The sequence below is a fragment of the Callithrix jacchus genome, chromosome 14 (assembly GCF_049354715.1).
Source record: "Callithrix jacchus isolate 240 chromosome 14, calJac240_pri, whole genome shotgun sequence".
Lineage (NCBI taxonomy): Eukaryota > Metazoa > Chordata > Mammalia > Primates > Cebidae > Callithrix > Callithrix jacchus.
Window position 1 is genome coordinate 88,423,059 of NC_133515.1, and position 22,515 is coordinate 88,445,573.

At 53.6% G+C, this 22,515-nt stretch overlaps 2 protein-coding genes across 3 annotated transcripts in view; one reads left to right on the plus strand and one right to left on the minus strand.

Moving 5' to 3' along the window:
* Positions 1-2,822, plus strand: part of CIB4 (calcium and integrin binding family member 4) — a 64,522-nt gene extending 61,700 nt beyond the window's left edge. For both annotated transcript variants that reach the window (XM_002757955.6, XM_078349699.1), the window contains exons 5-7: positions 745-854; positions 1,733-1,821; positions 2,686-2,822. In XM_002757955.6, the coding sequence (XP_002758001.1) occupies positions 745-854; positions 1,733-1,821; positions 2,686-2,716 (230 nt within the window). In that variant the 3' untranslated portion in view covers positions 2,717-2,822. The remainder of the gene's footprint in view (positions 1-744; positions 855-1,732; positions 1,822-2,685) is intronic.
* CIMIP2C (ciliary microtubule inner protein 2C) lies at positions 2,821-22,252 on the minus strand. The gene is made up of 4 exons (XM_002757956.5): positions 22,111-22,252; positions 7,741-8,014; positions 6,335-6,447; positions 2,821-4,690 (listed from the first exon to the last, which is right to left on the minus strand). Exons 1-4 carry the CDS (start codon positions 22,182-22,184, stop codon positions 4,546-4,548), a joined length of 606 nt encoding a protein of 201 aa, XP_002758002.1. The 5' UTR covers positions 22,185-22,252; the 3' UTR covers positions 2,821-4,545.
* Between the last annotated feature and the right edge of the window lie 263 nt (positions 22,253-22,515).

Genomic DNA, 22,515 nt, shown 5'->3' on the forward strand with positions numbered 1-22,515 from the left:
GTTGGAGGGAATATTGCCTCTTGTCTCTGTGACCCTTTGAGGGCACTATCAGGGTCAATGTGGCCAGCCCCACTCTGGACAGATGGCAAAGACCACTGTCCCCCCTTCACTGCACATGCCTAGATCACACATGCCCAGATCACACAGCTACTGCATCAGGACAGAAGCAGGGACTGGCCCCCAGGCCTTCTGACTTCAGATCCAGGCCATCCTCTGTGCCACACTGCGTGGCTCCCAGCCACCAAAAGACACCCTGGCTTCTGGGTTGTGAGATAAGAGTTGCGAAGCACGGGGTGGATGTGGGGCTCGGAGGTCAGCCTGGCCGGGCTAGAGTCTCCCTTCCACCTCCTGGGGCTGCAGACAACCACAGAACGCTCTGAGCTTCAGTTTCTTTCTGGTAAAAGACTAATAAAGGTTGATTGGGAAGATTCAATGCCTTAAAGCTCTCACGAGAGGTCTGAGCATGTAGTACCCACACCATCAATACTCACTGCCATTGGTATTTCTGATGGGTTATTTAGCACGTGTGTGCTCTGGTGCTGCAGTGCCTGCCTCTTAGGCCTGCCCAGGTCTCCCTGGGTCTCAGGTTCTAGACCCAGCTGGGAGAGTTGGGCTCTGGGGGGCCTCCCAGAGGCTGATGGGCATCTGTGGGGTCCTGGCTGGTGCCGGGTCCCCCAGAACTCCTCCAGGCCTCTTCCTGTTCAGCTCCCAGCTCCCTCTAATGCAGGCCTGGCGTCTTTGCAGATTTTAATGAGAACGGCTTCATTGATGAGGAGGACCTGCAGAGGATCATCCTACGACTGCTTAACAGTGACGACACGTCTGAGGACCTGCTGGTGGACCTCATGCACCACGTGTGTGCTGGGGACTAGGAGCTGGTGGCTGGGGCTGGGGATAGGGGCCATGTTGCCACCCAAAGCCCCTGGATGTCAGGCCACCTTCTTGGGAGGAGACCCAGGCCAGCCTGAGGCAGATGACACATTGGCCTTTGGTACACACATTCCCTGGGGGCTGCCAAGGGGACAGGCAGCTCAGGGTGTCCTGAGGAATGGGCACACAGCTGGAGGCAACTGCCCTTTGACTTTCCATCCTTCCTCCAAGACCTGCCCAGGGTCCCCAGAACATTACGCCCAACCCACCCACTCAAGGGGCCTCCCTACATGGCGGGGACTGCTGGTGGCTGACCAACAGCAGCTCAGCCTGAGAGGGACCTATCTCAACATCTCCTCCCCACACTGTCGCAGCGCGACACAATGCCCAGGTGTCCTGGAGTGTCAGACATGAGGATGGCCGTGCAAACTCAAGTTAGGGCCTGCACCTCAGCTTTCAGAACATGACAAGACTCCAGTGTTTCCAGTCTCGATGGGGCTAGAAGGAAGATGAAACCATGAGCCCTGTTGAGGGAGTCCCCACCACCTCCTAGCCTGCCTGGGCCCCTGTGTTACTGATTGGAGGGGCAGATTGGGGGTACTATTGTTCCCTCACTGCCAGGCTGGTGCTGGAGCCCCCAAAGAGTGAGAGAGGCAACCTGCAGGGTCCCCAGCCTTGGTGCATGTAACCTCATCTCCATGGGGTCACTGGGGTCAGGGGACCCGGGAGATGAGTGTTAAGCACTGGCAGAGCTCCTGGCATCTGGCAGCCCCTGGCATGTGGCTCTCCCCCTCCGCCCCCTGCCTCACCTCACTGCCAGGCACCAGGTCCCACTCAGCCACCTTCTGTGCTCCCCGGCCAGGTCCTGAGGGAGTCAGATCTGGACAATGACAACATGCTGTCCTTCTCAGAGTTTGAACATGCAATGGCCAAGTCTCCAGATTTCATGAAGTAAGGCATTCTGGAGGGGCGGGACTGCCCAGAAGAGTCAGGATGGGGCAGGAAGGGCCCCCCAGTCTCCCCTCAGTCCCTGGGACATCTGTCTTTCGAAGGAGGTCATGAGTTTCCAGGAGACTTTGCAGATTCTTTCGGAATCAGCAAAACTGGAGCTTCTGAGAAATAGGTAACCCTGGGGTAATTAAAAGGCAGAGGTGGGGACTGGATTCCAGGCTTCGAGAATGACGTCACACCTCCAACCTCAGAGCATTCCACGTGCCAGCCGGCACACCTCTGTGCTTCTCCTGAGGCCCACTGGGCTCCTGGACGACCCCACCACCTCCAGCAGCCCACTGGGAGTTGGGGCTTTGCTGGCAGGATCTGAAGATACTGGTGGTGGAGCTCATAGAAGAAAACAGACAATGAGAGAAGCACCCAATTCCATTTCTTAGAGTGAGGAGGGGGGCGGGGGGTGAAGGGTCTTCTGTGGCCCAAACGTCCCTGAGAAGTTTGGCCATCTCCAGATCTTCCTGGCCATGATGAAGTCTTTTTGGGGTTCTGCTAGTTTCGGGAGATGCATGCGCTCTGGAAGCAGGGCGTGCCCTGGAGGAAGAGATGGGGGGAGCTGGCGTCTGAGGGCTGGCGTCTCCTGCTCCTGGGTGTGACTCTGCCCCCCGGTCTCAGAGGCATGCTGATTTGGAATGTGCCCACTCAAGGTGCTTTTACAGACCAAGGAAAACAACAAAGAGTAGACCTCAGCCAGCACCAGGACAGGAGCCCAGGGCTGCTGGGTCCCTCTGTGCCTCCCCTTGGCCCTCCACGCTCACTCTGTGCTGTGCACCAGGTGTCTCTGCTTTGTCACAAAGTTCTTTCTTTCAGCTCCTTTCGGATTCACTTCTGGGGATGCTGATGTGGCCACAAACACCTGGCGTGGCAGCCTCGAGGGAGAACACCGGAATCGAGCCCCCTCCAGCACTGGAGGGAGCTGGTTTCAAGTATGACTTTGTCCTGGGCCACGCTCACCTCTAGAATATTGTTTATTAGATAAAATAAAAACCCTTTTCCATAGCCCATCAGATCATCACTTTTGAAATGCAGGAGCACACACATACTTTTAAGTAAGAACTGCCATTCCAATTCAAGCAGGCTGTGGAGGCGATTGTTTTGAGGAAAGAGTTCAAATCTCAACCCCTGTCATAGCAGGGGACCAGGCCAAATGGGATGAGGGTCCCTAGAAAGATACATGTTCTTCCTTCCCTTCATAGGAACCCCTAACCCCCAGCCCCTTGCAGTCCCGAGGTGCACATAGCAGCCATTCCAGCCGGCGTCTGGCTCCCCACTCCCCTTCCGAGGGAGAAGGCATCTTGGCCCTGATTTTGGAACCAGCAATCAGAGTTTATTTGCTTTGCTATTCAGCCAAGCCCTGGAATGAAATTGGCCTCCACAGAGAGTCTTTGGGGCCCAGCTCGTCAGGGACTTGGAGGCACAGAAGAAGCCCCTCACAGGGTTTATCGTACTTATACTGTCCTGGGGGAGGTGTCTATCGCTGGCTGCAGAGGAGGGGCTGTTTCAGCCCCAGGCGTCCTTGAACCTGGCTGTGTTCCCCTTGCCCTTAGGTCCTGACTCACCCACTGTCTTGTTGCTTCATGGAGTACCCTTGGTCAAATCCAAGAGGTGCTGGAATGTTGGAGAAGGTCTCTACCTTGGCGTGAGGTCCCCACCCCAAATCCTGCCACTGAGGGGCTCTCACCCATGTCCTGCCCCTGCCCCAGTGGGCAGAAGCCTCCTGGGCTGTGAGAAGCAGCAGCCTGGTGGGAGCAGACCTGCCAGACCTCAAAGACCACCCCAGGCCTGCAGCCTCAGCACCCATGCCCAGCATGCGCTTCTGACCCAGAGCCCCAAAACATAGGTATTCCTGGAAGAGTGGCCTGGTCCTCGGTCATTCCCTCCCATCCTCTTCTAGAAACAGCTTCAGGGGTAGATGCCACATCCACCTGTCCAAGCCAGCCTGGGCAGAATGCAGGAGCTACCTGCTGCTCACAGCTTCTCCCAGGCTTCACCCTCCACAGGGGCCTTCAGGATCCCCAGGTCTGTGTCCTGCCTGCCCCTCAGTCTCCAAATGGACCACAAGCAGGCTGTGTCATGGGAAAACTGGAGCTTGGGAGTCAGAAAGACCTGGATTCAAATTCTGGCTGTGTTACTTCCCAGCTGGGTGAGCTCGGACAACATTCTCACCTGCTCCAAGCCTCAGTATCCTTATCAGTAAAGAGGAGATAACACCTCCCTCACAAGTGATCGTGTGGACCAAACAATGCCAAATCAGGGCTCCGATGAAGATTCCTTTCCAATCACAGCCGGCGCAATTGTTCTGGGTCCACATCCCCTTCATTCTCAGATCGGGGTAATTGGGCGTCCTTGCTGATACCAGTGAATCGGGTGGCAGTTCTCTGTACCTGAGTGACCTGCCACTAAGATTTCCTCAATTCTACTTGCCCCGCCTCGGGGAGAAGGTAGGTGGACCTGCCAGGTAGCCGGACACTGCTTTTCCTTTGCTTGAGTCCCTGGGGCTGAGCTCTCCGCAGGCCCTTAGCTGCGTGACCTTCAGGGGCATTTTCTACCATGGCCAAGTAGATCCCTGGGATCCAGAGGAGAGGTGGGAAGGATGGTCATGCTAAAGATTTTATTCCAAGCAAGCCGGGCTGGTCACAGCCCAGGATCTCAGGCATCAGGCACCTGGTCTCATGCTCTGAGCTCGAAGTAGCAGTCTCTCTTGTTCCGCTCTTGTGGAGAGACCCTCTTCCCTGACGGGAAGGTCTGGTAGGTCTTCAGGTTCTCAGGAGCTAGTCTTAAAAGGTGCCACTTCTTCTTTGGGCTCAGAGGAGGCCTAGGGGTAAGGATGGGGCTGGTGTTATGCAGTGTGCCAGGGAAGGAGGGTGATACATGCCCACCCACAGCCCCACGTGCCCACTCTCCAGCTCACGCTGGCCTGCTGGCTACTCGTCAGTTTAACCCTGATAAGTCCCCCTGGACTTGGGGCAGGAATAACCTGCATTTATGTAACGGCACAGTGGTTAAGAGTGAGGCTTCGGGTGTCAGACTGACCTGGGATGGACTCTGGCCCTAACTCCTGCTAGAAGAATGGCCCAGTGGTGGTATCCCCGTTAGCTTTGACTTGAGGAAGAAATGCAGTAATGCACGTAAAGCTCTGGACGAGGAGTAAACACACAACAAATGTTCTAAGACGTGATGGTGCCGATTCGGGGACTCCAGGACGGGAGGGGCTCGCCCCAGGCCGGCCACTGACCCTCTTTCCCCAACCACCTGGTTGGTCCTTTGCATTGGTTGTGAAACTGTCAGCAGCTGAGCAAGTGGCCAGGGAATTTGGAGAAGGAACAGAGTTGGGGTGTCCCACTCTCCCCACAGTGGTGGGGATCGGGGGTGGATCCTCATCAAGAGGATACTTGTCTCCGAGAGTCCCACCCTATTCCAGGGATGGACTGGCTTAGAGCCATCCCAAGCTTGGAGAGAGGCCCCTGAGCCCCAGAGTTGGTGATGGGAAATGCTGCTTCCTTTCCAAGCTCTGCCGCCAACCAGCGAGGCCACACAGCACAAGTTCCCCAGGCGACCACAGAGCCTCGCATTCCCTTTTTGTAAAATGATGCTGTCTGTCTTGCAGAAAGGAACTTTTAGAGGCAGTGAAGTCTGTTTCTTTAAAAACCATTAAACTTATGGAAACAGATACTGCTTTATCAATATGGATTATGGTGAATTTCAGGGCTCTGAGACAATCAGGCAGTGGTCGGCATGGAGCTAAATCCCAAGCTCTATCCACTGATCTCCCAGGCCAGACACCAGCCACCATGCTACCACAACCCCAGGACACCTCGTGTGCACCAGTGGTCCCCCTGCCTGCGCTTCAGGAAGGAGACAGTGCAGAAATCACAGTATCCAAGTCATCTTTCAGGACAGAATGGGCCTTCCCTGGAGAAAGGAGTTCTCCTAGATAAAAGCAGTGAGGGGGAGGAGACAAGGAACTTTTCTATTTTGTTAGATGGACAGAGAGTCCTCAGGAAAACATTTTCCTAATGTAGACAGGGCTGGGAGGGTGGCGGGGTGGGGAGGGATTCGTCAGTGTAGTGTCCGCTGTGGCCACCAGAGGGCAACAGCTCCTTACTGCTCGCTGCATCAGCACCCACGTTTGGACTAGTGTAGCTGCCAGGCTGCTTCTGCAGGGCAGCAGTCGGCAGATTCAGGCCCGCCTAAGCTAAACGATTGCAGTTTTCTCCCAAACTCCCAATGCATCTGGCTGGGAAAGCACTCTTCCAGATACACCCATTCAGGCTACCAGCATCCCCCCTGAGGCTGCCAGTGCCCCTGCCCTGTCACCATCACTCTCTGCACTGCATGTTTTAGGGTGAGATCCTCAACTCATTTCTCAGTCTGTGTGCTTTGCATGCCTGCTGAGAGCAGGTGCCCTCTAGGCTGGGTGCGTTTGTTGACTGCATGGATGAAGGAGGCAGTCACTCACAGGAAGGTGGGGAGGGGGTATCGTTCCGGCTCCCTCACAGGCAGCACAAAGGAGGCGACGCGAGGCACCATGCCCGTTTTGTCTTGATAGTACTTCCGATGCTCCTGGACCATCTGTGGTTCAACCGAGGAAGAGGTGACAGGCTGTTAGTGCGCACCCGGGCAGGGTTGGGGACTATCTCCCTGAATGCCCCTGGAGGAGTCCCGGCATTGCTGGGGCCCCAGCTAAATTGCCAACCCACTGGGTATCCTCACTGAGCCTCGATTTCTCATCTGCCTAATGGGAACGACACCCACCTGACCAGCTTTACTGCAGACAGTAAACGGAGACTATGGATCAGCTAAGACCAAGTACAAAAACCCAGCCCCAAAGGCATCGCCACACCTGCTGTGCACACAGGCTCCTTGTCTGCCTTGCCTGTGTTTGCTCCTTCCTCTCCTTCCCCTTTGTATAGGGCATGTTCAATGTGGGAGCCAAGAAGAAGGAAGAAACTTTCCCAGACCCCGAGATGGTCGCACCTGCCTCAGAGGCTGATGGCATCGGCCTCCTCCTCCGCAGAGGAAGCTGCCTTAAGCATACAAGTTATCTGTCCTGGGGCCAGGACATACCTGTGTCCTTGCAGTCAGGCTAGAGGGGGATGCTTGCGAGAGAAGGTGATGGGGAGAGTAAGTTTTTGGAACACAGAAAAGAATGAACCCTTATCCCTGTCAAGGTCATAAGGGCCAGCTCAGGCCGCCGTGCACCTGTGGTCTGTGGGGACACATCTGAACCACATCCGGGGAGCCTTTATCAGCCCAGACAGCGGGAAGAGAACAGGGGTGTGGGCAGGTCCCCTTCCTCGGGCTTGCTCCTCGCAGGGCAGTCTCACCCAGCCTGGGGCTGAGGGTGACTCAGGACACACCCCCTGGGGGTTCTGCAGGGCAGGGAGGGGTGAGCCGTCTCCAGAACACGGGTGGATTAAACACTGTGGGCTGGACCTGGGGTCGGGGGCTCTAGTGGGGCCTTTGCTATTCATCGGAGGGGAGGGTGGACCTTAGACCTTTTTACTCACCTAGAAAATATATGGCATTCCACAGACCCAAGAGACTCCAGGGGGCAGAAGGTAAGGGCAGGAGCACCCCTAGAGACCCCTAGCTCCACTAGAAGTGGGATGAGTAGGAAGAGGAGACCCTGAAGCCCCAGGAGGTGGGAGGAGATTGGGGAGGGGGGTGGACAAAGTCCTGAGACTCCCCATTCCATTTAGCTAAACCCGCCATGCTCCCTGCTGGCTCCAGGGCTCTGAGAAAGGAAATTGAGACACTGGCAGGTGCAAGGTCTCCCCTGCCCCCGGCCCCCAGCTACCACTCCCTCCCATGGTGGGGCAGGTGGGCAAGAGGGGAGGCCCCAGTGTGGCTGGCGCAGCTTACCTCGTAGAAGTGCGTGAGCTCCGTGGAGCGGTGGTTGTCCAGGTTGAAGCGGGTGTAGCTGGGCTTGTGCAGCCAGCGGTCCTGGTTGCTCGTGCGCAACATCAGCAGAAGGTGGGGGTTGGTGGAGAAGAGGGTCGGGAAGTGGCCACCTTGGCTGAAGGGAGTGTGGCTCTTCTCCATGGCTGTGTTGCGGTGGTCCTGGAAGTATTTGAGGGTGGTGGTGCCATAGGGAGAGCCAAAGGAGAAAGCCACACTGGGGACATGGCCTTGGTACCTGCAATCGAGGTGGGGGTGACAGGGCCACAGATCAATGAAGGGCCCCAGGCCTGTTCCCAGAGAGGCCTTAAAAGTGGAAGGTGCAGTGGCTCATGCCTGTAATCCCAGAACATCGGGAAGCTGAGGTGGGAGGATCACTTGAGCCCAGGAGCTCTGAGACCAGCCTGGGCAACATAATGAGACTCTGTCTCTCTATAAAAACGTAATAATAATTAAGAAAAAAATGAAGGGCAAAGTCAGGGGAGCCCAATGGCCATCTCTAGCCCTGAGAGGCCTCCCAAGGTGCACTGACCTGTTCAGGACTTTGGGGAAGGCCAACCAAGTTCAAGGGGCTCTGGGCCTCTCCCTTCCCACAGAGGTCTTTGCCTAGATGCTCCTCTCTCCAGACCAGGGGCTTACACACAGGGGCCAGAATACCGGGTACCCCTCAGGCAACGCTGCAGGCAAATTGCTGCCCCTCCAGGGGCCCAGGTTTGCTTGGGTATTGGCCCGAAGATACAGAGGCCTCCTCTGGCTCCCACATTCTGCGGTTATCTTACGAAAGAGTAAGGGGAGTATGAGAAGCCGGTGGGGGCCCGGCCAGTGAGCGGCCATGGGTGGGAGATGTGGTGTAGCAAGGACTGGATTCAGAATGCGGCTGCTTGGCTCCCAGCACAGCGGGCTCCCAACGTGCTACTCAGGCAGCCTGGAGACCCTGACCAAGGTTCTGGAGCTTTGAGAACCTACAAGGAAGGAGCTCTTTCACCTTCTGCGACCAAGGAGCTTCTGTGAGAGGGACAGGTGATGAGCAAAGGGAGGCCCTGGTGACACAGGCACTCTGGAGATCTTTGGTTAAATAAGACTCGCTCCAAAAGCTAAACACTTGTTTTTACAAAGCAAGTCAACAACACCCAGAGAATACGGGCACCAGACTCTCAGCCAATGCGGAAGCTTCCCATACAGCATGGCCCTGCGCTCCCCTGCACGCTCACTCTCTGGGGTCTGACTTCAGTCCCATGAGCCCTCGAAATTGCCCTTCCCAAGGCCACCTGTGCCCTCGCTGCTGCAGGTCGGTGGGCACGCTCTGTTTTGCTGGGCCTTCTGGCAGCTCGGGGCGTCACCCGCCCGGTTTGGACGACACCTCTGCTCCTTTCTGCTGCTTCCACCACCATCTCTGAGCACACCTTCATGAGCCTTCTCCTCTGCCCACTTCTGGAGATCCTTGATGAACCTCCGGGGTCTGTCTTGGGTGATGGCGGCCATACCATGGCCATAGCCACCTCCTGTGTGCAGATGGCCCCGGTCCACAGCTCCAGCCTGGGAGTTCTCGCCAAGCCTTAGACTGCCATGTACAATTGCACACCAGACATTTCCCTCGGATGTCTCCCAGGCTTGATCTCCCACCCTGACCTTCCCTGACAGTCTGCTCTCATCTGTATGAAAAGTACCCCCTAGCTGTACAAGTAAGAAACGGAGGCATCCACCTCCCACACAGCTAGTCAGTTACCAAGTCCTGTAGCTCCATCTGCACCACCTGAGCCCTGCTGTGCGCCCTGGTACCTGGACTGTGGTCATAACAACCTCACTGTTGTAACCGCACCCAGACCCCCGCCTCTGCAATCCACTCTCCACCCTTCCAGCAGACTGAACTTTCTAGAGTCAAGTCCTTGGTATGGCATTAGAGTCCACCTGTGATCTGACCCTGGCCTAGCTCTCCAGCCTCATCAGCTGCCCTACACCCCAGTCTGGCAGAGCCATCACAGCCATCTAGATGTAACTCAGTCCCCCACTCTCGCCTCTTCTGGGGTCTTTCCCCATGCTTGGGCCTCAGTCTCCTCACCCACAGGATGAGCGCTGCCTGGAATTAGATAGCAAGGCATGGTTTCCTTCTTTTTGTCTTCAGGAAAAAGGCAAAGAAGCACCGCAGAGTGACTGCTGACAGGCGGGCCACTGTAGGGAAGGTCACACAAAGTGGGTACTTCCCTGGTTCCTGGTCCCACCACCCTCAATAGCTGTGTCTCCCTAGAGTCTCATGGCACCAGGTGTTGGCTGGGCCAGAGTCGCGATGAGGCCATAGAGGGGAGAGGCTCCACCCAGCTGCACAGGCCCCTTTCCAGCCTCACTACTCACAGTCCTGGATGCCACAGAGGCACCCCCCTTGACACCATAACCCTGGAGATCCTGACTCTTCACCTACCTCAGCCCTCCCTCCTTGGTCCCCTGAGTCCCCCACGGAGGCCAGTTCTCCTCCAGAACTGGGAAGATGGAGGGATTGGTGAGCGCCTTGCTGTCTCTCCTGTGAGGCTGTGTGGTCACCTTGGCTGCTTCAGGAGACAGAGTCCTCCTCCCTGCCTGGGCATTGCTCCTGGGTCCGGAGCTCCTGCTCCAGCTTCTTCCAAGGCCTCACTGTCCCATCTGCCTCTCCCTGTCTCTTTCTGCCTCTGCCCTTCTTCCGTCATCTTGAATGTCCCCCTCTCTTGCCCTCTTCCCCTCTGCCTGTAAGTGGGCATGAGCGGTGGTTCCTAGACTGTAGATTTCCACAGTAAAGGCCGGTGCATGTTTATAGGTGGAGCGGAAGCAGCTAAGAGAGGAGACATCAAAGATGGAAAAGAGGAAGGCCAGATTGCAGGTTCCCTCTCACAGAAGGCTGGCTCCCTTCCCGTATTGCTTGAGCTCACTAAGGAATCTGCTGCACCTTCTCCCTGATTTCTCAACCCTCATCCTTTCCTTGACCTCCCTCAGCCTGCCTTCAGACCCACCACTGAAATGCGCACCTCTACGTCTAAATGAAGGGCGTATCAGATCATGCTGTTGCCAAATCCAGCGTCCTCTGCTCACACTGCCCCACTGCAACATTTGCATGGGTGAAGAAACTTGTTTGGAAGAAAACCTAACCTGAGACGTGCAAGCAAGTTCCTGAGAGCACTTTGTGCTGTAGATGAAGCTTAATGAAGATATAGATTAATATCTAATTAATATCTAATTATAGATTAATGTCTAATATAAATTAAGATGTCAAAGGCAAGCGATGGGGAGATGCTGCCTCCTCTACCCTGAGGGCTCCTCCCACGTGGAGGGGAGGTTCCTCCTGCCCAAAACCACCTCCCGGCCCCACGTGCTCTTGTGTACTGGAGGTGGAGGAACAGCTGGGTGGCAAGTCGATGGGAAACACTGGCAGCCTGCGGCCCACCCCTCCCTTCCGTCCTCCTCGTCCCTCCCCTCCCTCCTCCTGCTCGACCCTCTGGGCCTTAGGTTTTAGATGGACAGACTCTGCCCATGTGAAGGAAGCTGGCCCCAGCGCAGCCCTGCCTGTCCCGTTCTGAGGCTGTGTTCACCCCATTCTCTAACAGCAGCGTTCCTCTTTCATGTTTCTCAAATGGTTCAGAACGTAGGGAATGTAAGATGCTGGTCACCAGGTGCTGCCAATCCCAGCAAAAAGATGAAGTGATAGAATGAGAGGCAAAGGAAGATATCCACAGCATTCTGCAGGGAAGAGCGTGACCCAAGAATGCCGCACCAGCCAGGGGATCGCGGGGGACAAAGCCGCCCTGTCCCAGCATGAAAGGGCTCAGCAACTAAAGCACTCACAAGCTCTTCTTGAAAGTCATGTTCAGTGACAAAATCCTGCCAACCAAGAGATGATTCAAAAGAAAAAAAACCAATTCAGCGATGTAGAACCTCCGTTAGAATGAGCGGCGATGAGCTTCAAATCTATGTAAGTGCAGAACCAAGAATAGCAACTAGGTGAATGCTGGTTACAGAGCGGAACATAAATGTTATACAACCTGTCAAAATTGGGGGGTGGGTGGAGGGGAGACGGGGGTGCACTTACTAAGAATCTCTTTAAGTCAGAGTCAACCTGTGGTATCTAAATTGAGATAGTCGTTAGAAAAAAGTACAACATAATGATTCTAGCCCTTTGAGGGTTTTAATCCTCTCTCTCTCTCCTATAAAGGGATCTTTTTATACTAATATTTCTTGGGATTAATTAACATTTATCTCAAATCTACCTGTTCTTCCATTTTACTTCAGTTTCTTTCTCTTTGGTTATGTTCTATTAAGATTCAATTTTATGCATTTTGTTTAAAAATAGCAAATATGGTATGATTATATTTTAATAAAGCTGCTTTTGTCCATCTTTCTATCAGCCATCCATCCACTCCTCCATCTAGTCTTTTATCTGAATAGACACATAAGGTCTACGGCCGTACGTCCTGAACACACCTGATCTCGTCTGAATACACACATAAGGAGAAACTCTGAATACAATTCACCCAATGTTCACCCTAGATAATTCAGAGTGTTTGGTGTTGCTTTCTTCTTCATACACACATCGTTTTTTAAAAATAGAGCCAGATGGCATCAAACATTAATTTATCAGGAACCCGCTGTGTGCTGGCCCACACTGAGTGCTGGGAACACAAAGACCCACGGTGCTCGCCTGCCTTCCCTGAGCCCAGTCTTCACTCAATGTTTACTTAGTCATGGGCTGTGTGTGTCAGGGCCATGCTGAGCGGGCCTGGGTGCGACCAGCTCCAACTCATGTGGGACCACAGTCAAGGCTCTAGTGCTATGAACCACAAGGAGGGAAGGCCATTCCTAGGGTGGGTACCACAGGCGCTCCATGAGCAGTTTCCGCTGGGGGGAGGCTTTGAGGAGAGCCCCTGGGTCTGGGGGGAGGCTTTGAGGAGAGCCCCTGGGTCTGGCTCCTTCTCCAGGTGATGGTGTCGCCCCAGGGTCCTCTTCTCTTTTCAGGGATGCATTCCTTCTGAGAGATCTCATCTATGTTAGACTTCCAGTGTGTCCTGTATGTCAGTGACAGCCAGATCTGAGTCTTCAGCCTCTACCATTCTCCTACCCACACAGGGCTGCCCTGCCCCCCGCCTGACTCAGCGCCACTGAAACTCTCTTCCTCCTGTATGTATATCCCTGCCCCCTCCAACCGCCATTTAGGCCAGAAACTGGGACTCGATGGCCCTGAGTCCTCACTTCTCCATCACCCTCCACATCTGACCTCTCCCTAAGTCCTGCTTAGGCTCTCCCTTTGCCACTGGCCTGTGGCCCTCCTCTGTCCCACTGCTGCGAGCCTCCCTCGTTGCTTGCCTAGACAATCTCCAATCTCCTCCCTGGTCTCCTGGAGCAAGTATCACCCCCTCCAGCCTGCTGTCCACATAGCACCAGAGCCATCCTTCCTCTCCCCCACCACTTCCCTGTAGGTGCTCTGGGCCCCAGCAGCATTACTTATAGTCTCCAGGGCCCCACGTGCTCTTCAGGCCTCTGGGCCTTTGCACGGAGTTCCTTTGCTGGGATGCATTTCTCCTCTTGCTCACCTGGGGATCTGCTGCCCACTCCTAAGGAGCCAGTGCCCTCTGCTGCCTCCCCTGACTGCACACCCTATACCCAGCTCCTGCCTCGCTGGGAGGACTGTCATCCTTAAGTCCACACTCAGACCCAAATGAACTTGTCTCTTCTGCTAACCCATGTTCTCCTTTATCCTTGGCACCTGGCACATGACAAGTACTCAACAAATGCTCACTGGAGGAGGCAGAATTCCAGAAACTCTGGGGTCACCATGCCCTGGAGTCCTGATTTAAGAGCAGCGTGGCTCTGATCAGCAGAGCACACGTTGGCATGAAGCATCCTGCCCACAGGGGCGTTGGGCTCCTCCAAAGAAAGGAGCGATAGAAAAATGATGTGTTCTCGTGATTCTTCTCTTCGCCCCCAAGCTCTCTGCCATACTCCTCTGCTCCCTGCTTCTCCACCTTCTCTGAATGCCAAGATATTTGCATCCTAATAGAATAGAAGCCCTCTCCTCCGCAATCCTCCTGAGTTCTGCCTGGATTCCGTTCAGGGCTTGCTGCTCAGGCAGGTGTGTGTGTGTGCACATTTGCACACATGTGCAGTTTCACATTCTTTAGCACTCAGTGGGCTAAAGATACAAAAATTAGCTGGCGTGGTGGTGGGCAGTTAAGTTCTATTAACATTCAATTTCATGCATTTCATTTTAAAATGGTAAATATGGTATAATTATATTTTAATAAAGCTGCTTTTATCTGTCTTTCTATCCATCCATCCGTCCATCCACTACTCCATCTAGTCTTGTATCTGAATAGACACATAAGATCTACGGCCACACCACCCTGAACGCGCCCCATCTCGTCTGAATATACACATAAGGAGAAACTCTGAGATTGCCACAGAGCTGAGCAAGCTGGATCTGTGTCCCTTAAATGCACCTGCATTTGTATTCCTTTGATTATACCCTGAGCTCCACGGTGGAGCCTTCTGCAGTCCTGTTTGTGCTGGTCTGTAGCAGGCCAAGGTAGGGAGGAACAGAGGGGAATGGCAAGTTTTATAACACGGCATCAAGGGGTCCCAATGGCAGCATCTGCTGTGTTGGCTGGTGCCACCACCACACCTCCTCTTCAACCCCTTCATCTGCTCCCATCCACCATTCCATCCCTCCATCCATCAGTACACCACATAAGCCAGGAGACTGTACCAGGCCGGGCCCCTGGGCAATGGTCACATGTGAATTCTAAGGCCCACTGTGGGTTACTGTGTGTAAAAGGAGCAGTCCCTTCCCTGCCTCTTAATAGCATTGCTTGGCCCTAGAGCCAACATTAAAACTAATTACCATGAGCCATCGGGGATCCCATGATCAGCCTTATTAACTAATTAACTAGCAACTATTTGGCACGCCCCCATTCCACAGTGCATCCTCTCCTCTCCTCCACAATGCCTCCTACTGCGGATGGTTCTGATCAGATCCCTCCCCAGGACAAAACCCTTCAAGGGCTCCCCATTGCCTGTGACACCAAGCACAAGTGGGGCCAGGGGTCAGCCCCTCCCTGCCAGGGGCTCTTCGGGAAGTCTTCCCAGCTGCATCATCCACCGTCATATCACAGCTTTCCCAACCCAGTCGAAGAGGCCACTTGCTGCTTTGAAAGAACATCCTTCTGGCACCTCCACACCATTTTTTTTCTCAAGCCACACTCTCCATGCAGAGGGCTCTGCTCTCCTCCCCTCCCCCGTTGTGATCTTACCCATCCTGAAAGGTCCATCTCAAATGCCCTCTTTCCCATGGAGCCTCCATGACCCAGCTCATAGACCCTGCCTGTTCGCTCCATGGAACCGTCTTTGCCCTTTGCACCTCTCCTATGTCTCCTGTCTCCGTTCACATTCTTTTTTTTTTTTTTTTTTTTTTTTTTGAGACAGAGTCTTGCTCTGTCGCCCAGGCTGTAGAGCAGTGGGGCAATCCTCACTGCAATCTCCACCTCCCGGGTTCAAGCAATTCTCTCTGCCTCAGCCTTCCAAGTAGCTAAGATTATAGGTACCCACCACCGAGCCCAGCTAATTTTTATATTTTTAGCACAGACAGGGTTTCGCCATGTTGGCTAGGCTGGTCTCGAACTCCTGACCTCTACTTCGGCCTCCCAGAGTGCTGGGATTATAGGCATGAGCTTCTGCACTGGCCTCAGTTCACATTCTTTCATATCACAATAATCTGAGCCACTGGAATATTCTTTCCGCATGAATTAGAAGCTCCCTGGGGAGAGAGGGTTCTGTTATACTCATATTGGCATTCTTGGCGTTCCCTGCACCCAGTGGATGCTCTGTAAATATCTGTTGAGTGAAATTGACAAACGGCAGAACATTTTTAAGGGCTGGTCTTTCTTCTGGAGAGAAGGAGGGTCCCTGTTGTACAGCCCAAGTCTTCAGGAGCCCCTGATCCCCTGTTATTAGGGGGCTCCCCAGTTCTTAAAGGTTAAGAGGCACCAGTTACCTATGAAATGTCCTTGAACAGCTCAGAGGTGAATTTAAGGAAAGGGATAGGGGCTGGCCTTGGGCAGAAGTCTGGGAAGGGGGTGGGGAATTACGTGGCTTATGAATCCTCTGGAAGAGAAGACATTGCAGCAGAGAAAGTCAGGTGAGTGGCTGGAGGCCTCCCTAAGAGCATGAGGCCCTCTGAGACCAGGCTGCCTCCTGGGGGGATACACAGGGAAGCTCCCTGCAAGGACAGGGCCCAGAGGGAGAAGAAGAATTGAGGGGCTGTAGAATTTACTTTCTCCTTCTGTATTTTGGGCTTGAATCAGGGACAATGATCTGCTCCCTCAGCTGTGGATGAGAACTGAACAAGGAAAGTAGCAACTGCTGTGCCTTCAGTCAGACCTGTCAGCCTGGGGGTGGGGGTATGCCAAGAATGGCACAGGTGGAAGGCTCCACAGGAGGAGGTCCCTCCTTTCAAATGCTTGAAAACAGGACCACACCAGTCCGTTCATCAACAGTGCTCTGCCTTGCAAGGAGCCATAGAAGTTCTCAGGCAAGCGTTCTTGTCCCTGGTTACATCTTAGAATTACCTGGGAGGATTAAACACTCCTGAAGCCCAGGCCCAGCCCAAACAATGCCATCAAAATCTCTAGAGGAGGCCTGAGCACAGGTTATTGTTAAAGCTCCCCAGGAGATTCTAATACCAACGAATGGACACACAGGGTCCCCTACATCTTCCTGGGCAGATGGCCTTTGTTTCATACCCCAAGATGCCTGTCTGGAGGGCTGCAGCTCCTGTGTCAGGGCCTGGGTTGAAGTGGAAGGGGCTTCGGAAGTGCAAATGCTTTGGAACCCTCCCTTCCCAAGCCTGGCCTGACCTCTCTCCCTGAGGGTAAGACCACAGGCTCCGGGAAGCTGGCAGGGGGGTTCTCACGCTGCTATAAAGAATGGTCCAAGGTTGGGTAATCTATAAAGGAAAGAAGTTTAATTGACTCACAGTTCCGCAGGGCTGGGGAAACCTCAGGAAACTTATAGTCACGGCGGAAGGAAGCAAACACATCCTTGTTCACATGGCAGCAGGCGAGAGCAATGGGTGCGCAGCAAAGGGGGAGCCCCTTATTAAAGCATTCGATCTCGTGAGAACTAACTCTCATGAGAACAGGATGGGGGAACTGCCCCCATGATTCGATTATCTCCACCTGGTCCCTCCTGTGACATGTGGGGATTATGGAAACTACAATTCAAGAGGAGATTTGGGTGGGGCCACAGCCAAACCATATCACAGGGTCAGGCCATGGCGGGCTACAGGCAATGCCCTCTGGCTTCAAGGGAATCAATTTCTAAATTTTTGGGAATTTGTTAAGTCTGTTATTGAATAAGTCAGTATTAAATATCAAATTATATTAAATTACAATTAAATATGTTATATTAGGCCAGGCATGGTGGCTTCTATAATCCCAGCACTTTGGGAGGCCAAGGGAGGCAAATGGCTTGAGCCCAGGAGTTCAAGACCAGCCTGGGCAGCCCTGTCTTTACAAAAAATACAGAAATTAGCAAGGCACATGCACACCTGTGGTCCCAGCTACTCAGGAGGCTGAAGTGGGAGGATCACTTGAGCCCAGGAGGTCAAGGCTGTAGTGAGCTGTGATTGTGCCACTGCACTCAAACCTGGACGACAGGGTAACCCTCTTCCTCAAAGGAAAGAAAAACATTATATTAAAATCAAAGGAGAGAATAGTCAAAACTCCTCACTTCCTAATTATTTTACCACATTATTATCGTCTGTGCTTGAGGTTGTCATGTCCACTGTATATGTGGGTGGAAATATTATATAATGGTGCACAGCTGTGAATTCTTCCCTCCCCAGCTCTGCAATTGATAGTTTGAAATCAGCTTTGGTGAGGGTATTTATACCACAGATATGAATGAATGTTACAAACCAAAGTACTTTTCCTCCAGAGAACTGGTTGGTAAATATTTGCCAGCACACCACTGGGTGTGTGTTTGCCAAACAGGGATTCTGGGGACGGGGACACAGCCACCTTTGTGGGACCATTCTCCTGGCAATGGCAAATGTAGAATGCACTGATTTTAGGACCAGAGGCCCCTGAGTTCTCCGAGGTCCAGCTCAGTGACAGATGTGGGCACAGCTGCCACCCTAGGCAAACAGAGAGAGGGACTGGGAGGCAAATCCTCCTGCCTCACTCTTGGTGAGAGCCGCTGGGCAGGAGCTGTGGGGATGGGGCACAGTGGCAGTCTGGGCATGAATGAAAGCCCAGTACAGGCCAAGTGTCTGCATTGAGAGCCAGGTGAGGCATGGCAAGAAACAGAGAATGAGGAGTGGATGCCACCCAGATCTGACCTGCAATCAGGAAGCTCAGATTCTCACTGTGGCCAATCTCATCCCTTCAAACCCCTTCAAACCCCAGGGACTCTGACCTAAGAACCCACTGCAGGGATGGCACCCAGGTCAGGCGCAGGCAGGCACTGCCTGTGGCAAGTGTCTAGGAGCTGTGTCCCCAGGATCAGCAAGGGACCAAACGGAGCACCATGGCCAGTGAGGCTGAAGATCAGCTTCGTTCTGGTCTCATGTTCCCCCGGGGTGCCTAGAATCAGGCCTTGAACACAGTAGGATTCCAACTAATGAGAACAGCTAACAAGGATCAAGTGCCAGGCTTCAGGTATGTGAAGAACTGAAACCTCTTTAACCTACACACCATTACCATCCCCACTGAACAGATAAGGTAGGTGGGGCATAGGGGATAAATAACCTGCCCAGGGTAAGGAAGCAATGGAGCCAGGATTCCTACCAGGCAGGCTGGCTCCAGAGTCCATCTCTTACTGTCGACCCCATTCCCTCCCTGCTAAATGAGGGATACAGTGTGAAACGCCACATGAGGGTTGGGGAGATTTTGGGGTGAGCTGGGGTGTTGAAGTCACAAAGATGAGACTCGGCAACTTGCTGAATGATTTTGAGCAAGCTGCTCCTTCCTCATCTGGGTTGTTGTGAGGATTTTAAAAAAGAAGAAAGGCTGGTCACCATGGCTTATGCCGGTAATCCCAGCACGTTGGGAGGCTGAGGTGGGTGGATTACCCAAGGTCAGGAGTTTGAGATCAGCCTGGCCAACATGGCAAAACCCTGTCTATAATAAAAATATAAAACTTAGGCGGGCATGGTGGCATGTGCCTGTAATCTCAGCTACTCAGGAGGCTGAGGCAGGGCGAATTGCTTGAACCTGGGAAGCAGAGGTTGCAGTGAGCCAAGATCGCACCACTGCACTCCAGCCTGGACAACAGAGCAAGATTCCAACTTGAAAAGAAGAAAGAGAAGAAGGAGAAGGAGGAAGAGGAGGAGGAGGAGGAGGAGAAGGAGGAGGAGGAGGAGGAGGAGAAGGAGGAGGAGAAGGAGGGGGGAAGGGGAAGAGGAAGGGGAAAAAGAAGGGGAAGGGGAAGAAGGAGAAGAAAAGAAGGAGAAGAGAAGAAGAAGGAGGAGGAGGAGGAGGAGGAGGAGGAGGAGGAGGAGGAGGAGGAGGAGGAGGAGGAGGAGGAGGAGGAGGAGGAGGAGGAGGAGGAGAAGGAGAAAATGTTGTAAAGTACCCAGCACAGTGCCTGGCACATAGCTGGAACTCAGACTTAGGAGATCATGGTGTTACTGCCAGGCATTAGGGACTTGGCTCCAGCCCAGGACTTCCATCACCAGTATGAGTCTCAGGCAGGTTCCCCTAGACCTCAGTGACCACATCTGAAACAGGAGGGGACAGTGCTGCAGGATCTCTGAGGTCCACACCAGCATGAATATTTTCTGCCTCTATGAATAAAGCAGGTAAGGGGCGTATTTGAGTGTCAGAAGAGACTGGCTGTGATTTAAAATCCTGCAATTAATGTTTGAACAGACACACAAAAATAATAATTATCCAAGTGTGGTCAGGGATCTTGGGTTCTTTCATTAAGTTAACAGAATTGCCAATCAGGTAACATTTGGAGACCAAACGACTCAATTCATTCCTCATTGATGGGAATCTTTAAGGAGAACACATCCCTCCCAGAAAGATCCAGATGAGAAAGCAGCAGATACGGGCTCAGCTGCTCAGCATAGCCCAGTCTAGGCTTGAGGCCTCGTTCATTACCCTCTTATCACCATTTCTAAATCAATCACAGGATGGGCGCTCAGGGAACTGCCGAGAAGCAGCAGGAACAGGAAAGCACCCAGCGGACTGCTTCTGAAACCTGCAGCTCCCACCCCTTCCAGACAGAGTCGGGAAACCATGGGGCAGGGTTTGCAGGAGCACCAGGCCTTGCCCCTCAGATGGGAAACGTCCAGGAGTCAGACAAAGTTTCCAACTGGAGACTGTGGGAGGCTTAAGAAAAAAAAAAAATCAAAGTATAAAACCTCACAATAAAATGAAACCTCATGCAGCTACTCAGGAGGCTGAGGCAGGAGAATTGCCTGAACCCAGGAGGCGGAGGTTGCGGTGAGCCGAGATGGCACCATTGCACTCCAGCCTGGTTAAGGAGCGAAACTCCGTCTCAAAAAAAAAAAAAAAAAAAATCAAACCTCCCGATAAACACCCAGAATGTGGTGTCAACACCACCATCCGAAGCTGCAAACATGGATTTGAACGAAACCTTACGTGTTTACACCACACGAGGGCAGCCCCCACCTGTCTGTCTTTGTCTTCCCAGCCTCCCAACATAACACCTGGCGTGTCCCTAACCCAAATGAATGGCTTAAATTAAGGAAAACAGGCAAATACTAAGTCACCTGGCTTGGCTTCAGGAAACAACCATGACCTCGTAAATCAGTTTTGCCTGATGGGAACCCAAGTCACTTTGATCCCTCTCCAAGGCCCAGAGAAAAGGGGCATCCACAAATGGGTTTAATTAAAACTACAGCACCGGCCAGGCACGATGGCTCACACCTGTAATGCCAGCACTTTGGGAGGCCGAGGCAGGTGGATGGCCTGAAATCAGAAGTTTGAGACCATCCTGACCAACATGGTGAAACCCTATCTCTACTAAACATACAAAAATTAGCCGGGTGTGGTGGCACATGCTTGTGATCCCAGCTACTCAGGAGACTGAGGCAGGAGAATTGCTTGAACCCGGGAGGCAGAGGTTACAGTGAGCCAAGATCATGCCATTGCACTCCAGCCTGGGTAATGAGAGTGAGACTTTGTCTCAAAAACAAACAAAAGAACACCTACAGCACCAGCCCCTAGTTGCTACTTTCTCATGCAGTTTCCTGAACTGATTTGAATATCACAGCACCTCAGTGTCTAGCTTATTCTGCTTCAACACAATCCCAGCTTCGTGTCATATACGCTTTTCTTCATGATGCCAACTGCTCCATTTGCAGGAAACAGCATCGGGGCATTTTCACCCATTTGGAGACCCTGCCTGCAGAACCCTCAAGAGACTCATTTCATTCATTCCTTCAGTCTTTTTTTCAGACAAGCGTTCTTAGGATCATTCATTCGTTCTACGCAGATATGCTGATACTGTGAAGGTTGATCTCAGAATCCAGTCCTGCTCTCAGCACGGGTGCTGACTGGTAGGAGGGATAAAGACAGCCTTACACCCTGGGAGAGGAGGTCCGGGGTGGAAGCATCAGACACTAGGAGAAAGAGCCAAAGAACAGGGGCGAACAGTCAGGCTTGCATGTTTGATGTTTGGAGTATGCAAATATGCAGAGAAAAGAAAGGTAGGTGTAACCTATCATCTCAAAGTGCTAAAAAGTAAGCCAGTGCTCAGGGCAAGTGGCAAGGAAGCTTTCCAAGAAAAACTTCTGGGAGGATAAAGTGAGATCGGTGAAGGGGCTGATCGCAAAGTCGGGCGGGTACAGCATACATTTCCCAGTAACTACAGCTCTTCCTGCCTTGCCAGGCTCTTCGAGCGGGCACCACCCGGTATCCTTCCCGCCTTCCACCAACAAAGACTCACCTTGCCCCAATGCTGGGTGCGGGCCTTGTGCGCCAGGCGGCGGGGCCTGCTTTTCCTTGCATTCTAAGTGCAGCTGGCTACTCGCCTCGGGCGTCTCCAAGCACCAAACTGCACGTAGCTCCATCTCCTCCCTCTTCCCCGCCATGTCCACGCAAGATCCCTTGTCCCCTGCTGGCTGTGCCCGATCGCCAGGGAGCGCCTTCCTAAGAAGGGGAATCTGGGGAGGCCCTGCCGGTGCCCTCCCGATTCCTGCTCTGGGACCGCAAACCCCTAGGAAGTCTGCTCACCCAGTAGGGTGGAAAACTGACGCCTCGGAGTTCCTTCAACCCCAAAGTCCGGGGACAGGGGGCTGAGTTTCGACCACAGAGGAGGGCGCTCGCGGAAGGGGGCGGGGAGAGGTCTTACCCAGGCATGAGGCCAGGGGGCACATAGGCGGCATTGAACTCGGTCAGTAGGGTACCTGCGCTGCGGGAGGCCATGGTGGGTGCGCGAGTGCAGCGAGCCTCGCGCTCCGCTCCGCCCGGCGGTAAATAGCGGCGGGTCACCCGGCAACCGCCACGGCGCGCCTGGCAACCCCAGCTGGCCCCGCGGTCCTCGCGTTCCGGGACACTGCGCCCTCCTGGCGGTCCCCGCCCGCAGCAGCCCCACAGGGCGCGCCCCGAAGGCGCCTGCTGTCTCCGCGAACTCTGCGAGGTGACCTCTGCCCCTTGTCCTGGCGCACCGCAGGTCTCTGCCTGGCTGTGTGTGGGATGTGGAGGCAGAAACTCGCTGGAGAGGCCTGGAGGGATCCCTCTTGTCTTGACCCGGCTT

Coding starts and splice junctions, on each gene's coding strand:
- CIMIP2C (XM_002757956.5), bottom strand. CDS start 22,184: ATGGCCTCCCGCAGCGCAGGTACCCTACTGACCGAGTTCAATGCCGCC. Junction 6,448..7,740: donor AGCTCACGCACTTCTACGAG/GTAAGCTGCGCC, acceptor GTTGAACCACAG/ATGGTCCAGGAGCATCGGAA. Junction 4,691..6,334: donor TACCCCCTCCCCACCTTCCT/GTGAGTGACTGC, acceptor CCTTACCCCTAG/GCCTCCTCTGAGCCCAAAGA.